This window comes from Gekko japonicus, unplaced genomic scaffold (genome assembly GCF_001447785.1).
Source record: "Gekko japonicus isolate JY-2015 unplaced genomic scaffold, Gekko_japonicus_V1.1 scaffold2783, whole genome shotgun sequence".
NCBI classification, from domain to species: domain Eukaryota; kingdom Metazoa; phylum Chordata; class Lepidosauria; order Squamata; family Gekkonidae; genus Gekko; species Gekko japonicus.
The window spans coordinates 102,422-108,005 of record NW_015161487.1 but is presented as its reverse complement, the minus strand read 5'-3'; the positions used below and the strand labels follow the sequence as shown (position 1 = coordinate 108,005).

General features: G+C 50.1%; 1 protein-coding gene across 4 annotated transcripts in view; it reads right to left on the bottom strand.

Moving 5' to 3' along the window:
- TNNT1 (troponin T type 1 (skeletal, slow)) overlaps positions 1–5,584 on the bottom strand; it is a 57,301-nt gene that overhangs the window by 187 nt on the left and 51,530 nt on the right. For all 4 annotated transcript variants that reach the window (XM_015429170.1, XM_015429173.1, XM_015429172.1 and 1 more), the window contains one exon: positions 4,903–4,943. In XM_015429170.1, the coding sequence (XP_015284656.1) occupies positions 4,903–4,943 (41 nt within the window). The remainder of the gene's footprint in view (positions 1–4,902; positions 4,944–5,584) is intronic.

The following is a 5,584-nucleotide window of genomic DNA, read 5'->3' as shown; positions in this document are numbered from 1 at the left end:
CGGCGGCGGCCGGGACCGTTGGGGGCGGGGTGTGTGGCCTTATGACACACTTCCTGTGATGTCAGGGGGTGTGGCCTTATGACACACTTCCGGTGATGTCAGGGGGTGTGGCATATGCTAATGAGTTATGCTAATGAGTTCCCCTAGCTCTTTTTCTACGAAACGACCCCGGCAGCCCTGCACACGTTTGGGCAATCCCTTAGTGCCAAACTAAATATGACATTGGAGTTAATAGGACTGGGACTCCAGGGTGTTGTTATTATTTGGCCCTAAGCAGCAGCCGTGGAGGTGGGGGGTGGGTGGGGAGGCAGTGATAGGGATCTAGGAATATGGACTGGGGTCATTGCACTGGGGAAAGGGAGGGTTTAGTACTTCCCTCTGGATGGCCCAGGCCAGCTGGGGTTGGCCCTGATTAATACTTGGATGGGAGACCACCAAGGACATCCAGGGTTGTTGTGCGGGGGCAGGCAATGGCCAACCAGAAGACCTGCCAGGAGGGACCATGCAAGGGTCGGGGATCCCATTTATAGGGGGGCAGGGGAGATGTAGCGGTGGAGCAGGGCGCTACTTGGGAAGGAGACGGATATATATGGGAATGCTCCGTCCCCTTCCTGCCTTCGCCCCATCCTGAGGAATGTTGTTGTTGGTGGGGGTGTTAGAAGAATGGACCCTCCTCCGACACTGGTGTTGTGCAGTGCCAGTTCCATAAATAATAAGACCTCTGTTCTACAGGATTATCTCATGGAACAGAATATGGACCTGGCTTGTGTGACTGAGACCTGGGTGAGGGATGGTGAGACTGTTGCCTTGAACCAGCTGCCCGCCCCCCCTCCCCTGGTTTCTCGGTCCTGCACCAGTCCCAGATGGTGGGGGGGGGGGCATGGGGATGTTTATCCAGGAGTCTTTCTCCTTCAGGGCGCTCCCTGCCCCCCAAAATTGCCAGCACTGAATGTGTGGGCCTGGTGTGGGATGTGAAGGAGAGCTTGGCTATCTGGCTGGTGCACTGACCGCCTAACACACCAGCAGAGACCCTGGCCGACCTCTTGGACCCAGCTCGGTGGAATAAGCTCCCAAGAGAGATCAGGGCCCTGTGGGATCTTTTACAGTTCCACGGGGCCTGTAAAACGGTGCTCTTCCGCCAGGCTTTGGGGTGAGGGAGCAGACGTCAAATACTATTCGGCCCCTCCTCCCGTAATGTGCTGTAAATTGTTGGGTCACTGGACTATAATGCCTGCTCTGGATTTATCTGAGAGCAATGAACTGTACCATCGGGAAATTTTTTTTTATAGGCTCTGGCCTCTCTTCTCCCTACTGTTATACTATGCCGGGGCACTGTTTTAAGGGCTAATGATTTTATAGTATTAGAGCCAGTTTGGTGTAGTGGTTAAGTGTGCAGACTCTAATCTGGGATAACGGGGTTTGATTCCCCACTCCTCCGCTTGCACCTGCTGATGTGGCCTTGGGTCAGTCACAAGCTCTGGCACAGCTGTTCCTGAAAGAGCAGTTTCTGTCAGAGCTCTCTCAGCCCCACCAACCTCACAGGGTGTCTGTTGTGGGGAGGGGAAGGGAAAGGAGGTTGTAAGCCGCTCTGAGACTCCTTTGGGTAGTGAAGGGCGGGGTATAAATCCAATCTCTTCTTCTTCTTCTTCTTCTTTTTATTGTTGTGAGTTTTATATATTGTAACCCGCCCTGAGCCCGCATCCGGGAAGGGTGGGATAGGAATTAAATTTAAAAAGGTAAATAATAAATACACCGCCTCTGTTTGTCTCTTAAATAAACCGCCTCTGTTTGTCTCTTGCCTTGACAGCACTTTCTACCAGACTTCATTTCCCTGATCAAAAATGTCCCTCGTTAAGCTTCATGTCTAGAATTCCAGTCATATCATTCCATTGTCATATTTAGTTTGGTCTTTAGAGAAGGTTAAGCAGTAGAAGTTTTAAGCTGGAGTCCTACGGGCACTGTCCTGGGGGTGAGCCCATCTGAATCTTATGGGACTTACTTCTGAGTAGAGCTGCTTAGGACAGCACCACTATCGCCTTCTGAAGCAAACCTGTGAACTTACAGGTACTTGTGAAGCAGAATGCTGGCTCAGGAAGACTTGGAGAGTAATGTTTACTTCTGACGATTTTCAAGTTGTTAATGCCTTTTTATCGGGAACCAAAATGTGGAACCTCTATCATGTGGAGCGTGAATGGTGACTGGCAGAGGGTACATGAATCCTTTGTTTTGACACTTTTTGTTTGTGTGTAAAGTGCTGTCAAGTCGCAGCCGACTTGTGGCCACCCCAGCAAGGGGGGCTTCAAGGCAAGTGAGAAGCAGAGGTGGTTTGCCATTGCTTTCCTCTGCAGAGTCTTCCTTGGAGGCCTCCCATCCAAGTACTGTCCCTGCTTAACTTCCGAGATCTAACGAGACTGGACTACACTGGGTGCGTTCAGACGGGGCATTTGCAATGGAATAGGTGCCGGTTCGAATCCGTGTACTTACTGGCGTTCACACGGCGAACATCTGCCTTCCGTCCCTAACCGTTGCAAAGAGCTTTAAACCGGTGTATTCTGCCACTAGGTCCCCAAGTGGTGGTATCCTGAGTACAACGGTTGTAATCGCTTTACCCCCGTCTGATCGCTCTCCACCGTTGAGAAACAACTTCCGTTTGGAAGCCTGAGGCTTCCGATTTTCGCCCGCCATTTTTTTTTAAAGGTTGGCGATATGCGCTTGGGCAAAGCTTCGCCCTGGCGTTTGTTTAAAAAAGAAAAAGAAAAGGTCCTTAGTTTAACGTTTCGGAGGAGTCCGGGACTTTAGGGAGGCCAGTTTGGTCTTTAAACTTTAAAGGTAAGTCCTTACCTTTAAAGTTTAAATGTAAGACGGGTTTTTTTGCGCATGTGCAAAGATCGCCATTCTGTGGATGGCTGCCTATGCGCATGCTCAAACTGAGTTTTTTTTAAAAAAGCCGACACCCGCTGCATGTGAACGGGCATACAGCGATGGGCTCCGCAGACAGGAGGTAAGTGTGATCGCGTTTCAGCCGGCATAAACTGCACCGGTTCCAACCGGTACAGTTTATGCCGGCTGAAACGCCCCGTCTGAATGCACCCACTGTGCCACTTTCCCTCCTTGATACTCTTTATTATAGGGGGGGAAAGAGTCTGAAGTACAATCTGTGGAGAAACCTGAAGCTCAAGTCACAAAGAGGACTCCTCCAAACTGGGTGAATGGGCAAAAAGAAAGGGCCATTGTCATTTGGTATAATTAGCAGTGCAGCCCTAAGCAGAATCCCACCATTCTAAGCCTTTGACTTCAGTGGACTTAGGAAGGTGTAACTTATTGCACTGTTTAAGTGTGAAGGGAAGTGCATATGGGCAGACCCTCCCAACTAGACATACATGCTGATCTAGTCTGAACTGTCAGTGGCTAAGTAGGAGAAAGATCTCAAGGCTGTGGTGGATAACTCCATTAAAAATGTTGACTTGGCGTGTGTGACAGCAGTGAAAGAAGCAAATTCTATCCTAGCAGTTATTAGGAAAAGGACTGAAAAGAAAATGGCCTAGTGTTGTCGTGTTGCTGTAATGTCTCCCGTGTGGCTACTGTTGGAATCATGTGTACAGTTCCAGTTGTCCCATTGCAAAAAAAAAAAAAAAAATACCACAGAGCAGGAAAAAATGCAGAAAAGCCAACCGAAAGGGGTTGGAGGACCTTCCCTATGACGGAAGGTGAAAGTGTTTGGGGTTTTCCAGTCCAGAATAAAGAGAACTGGTGATGGAGATGTGAAGGAGGTTGATAAAGTAATTTGGAGGGTCTGGAGAACGTGACACAGAAAACTGTATCTCTCTCCCTCAAAGACTAGAACTTGTGGAACCCAATGGAAATGGATAAGCTGTAGATTCAGGACGGGGGGGGGGGGGAAGAAGAGAGGGCTTTTTCAAAAAATACAGGTCATTTACCTTATGGAACTTACTGTCACGGGATGTGCTGACAGCCACTATGTCTTTGGTGGCTTTTAGGAAGGATAAGGTAAATTCATGGAGGATGGGATCATCAATAGCTATTAGCCGTGATGGCCAATGGGATCTCAGGTTGCTGAATGCTAGTTGCCGGGAGACCGCAGTAGCAGGGGGAGGTTTGGCCTCCTGGCCCCTGAGGAGGGCCTTCTGGGGGCATCTGGTCACCACTGAGAAACAGGATGCTGGACTAGATGGGCCACCGGTCTGATCCAGCAGGACTCTTCTTATATTAAAATCTGCAATGAGTTTTTAGTATTATGAGTGGCGTTCAAGTCTGGGCCAAGGGAAAGGCCCGTGCTCAGGTGGGAAGTCTTGTGTTTTAACTCCGCCAAAGAGGATTCTGAACTCAAATATCCTGTTCCAAAAACATTAGATTCGGAAAAAATTGAACTTGAATGATACACTCGTGCAGCCTCTCACTTGGACTTAAGTATCCTTCCCCGTGCCAGTCACACTCTCTGTGCCCAGATTTTGGGAATCTGTCTTTGAACCCTGTGAGCGAGCGATTGTGGCAACTGCATGGATCAGTTTGCTCTGGAGCCCTCCTTCCTGAGCCAAGACGAAAATGTGTGAGCCGGAGGCTAAAAAACTGTGAGCTGGCTCACACTAACTCAGCTTAGAGGGAACACTGGTTGTGATCCTCCAGGCGGTGGCTGGAGATCTCCTGCTATTACCACTGACCTCCAGGCAGCCGAGATCAATTCACTTGCAGAAAAGGGCTGCTTTGGAAGGTGGACTCTTACGGCATTACATCCTGCTGAGGTCCCTCCCCTCCTCAAACCCCGCCCTCCCCAGGCTCCACCGCCAAAGTCTCCAGGTATTTCCCAGCCCAGAGCTGGCAACTCTAGAAGAGGAGATGGGTCACTTTACCATCTGTTGCTCCCCAAACCAAAAGATCACTCACAATTTCTGAGCATGGCTGATGCGGTTGTAAAGAATGTTGATCTGGAGAGGGGAAAAAGTTGAGGAAATTGCTGTTAATATAATTTTGGCATTAAGGAGAACCCCAGCTGCGTAGAATCCTTGACTGTTATGTCTTTTTTGGCAGGAGTAGGTGATTTGTCAGCTTTCTTCCTTATAATTCATTCTGGTTCATAGTACAGTTTAGTTGCTTATCCATGCAAAACAGGGAAGGGCCCTTGACGGTTGCAATACAGGACACAGTCTGCGACACTGATAAAAAGAATAACAGCATCCCTATAATTTAACTTATAACTCTGAAGTCAAAATAGACTTCAGAATGATGGTCCCTAGCAGTCTTAGGGTGGCCAAGTGAAAAAATCGCCGCAGCGGGGGACTCCCGGCTTGCGGCTTGAGCGCGCATGCGTACCGCATGCACATCACCAGGAAAGTGACGTGATGACGCCGGGCACGCTGGGGGCGGGGCCACGACTGTCCGAGGGAAAACCATAGAGTTTTCCCTCAGATGGTCGTGGTCCCGCCCCCAGCATGCCCGGCGTTGTCACGTCACTTCCTGGTGACGTGCACGTGGGTGTGGGGTTCCCCCGGGGACTGATCTGCCGGCGGCGGGGAACGGGCCTCTGGGGCGGGGGTTTCCCCGCCCCCCGGGGGGGCTTGGCAAGGCT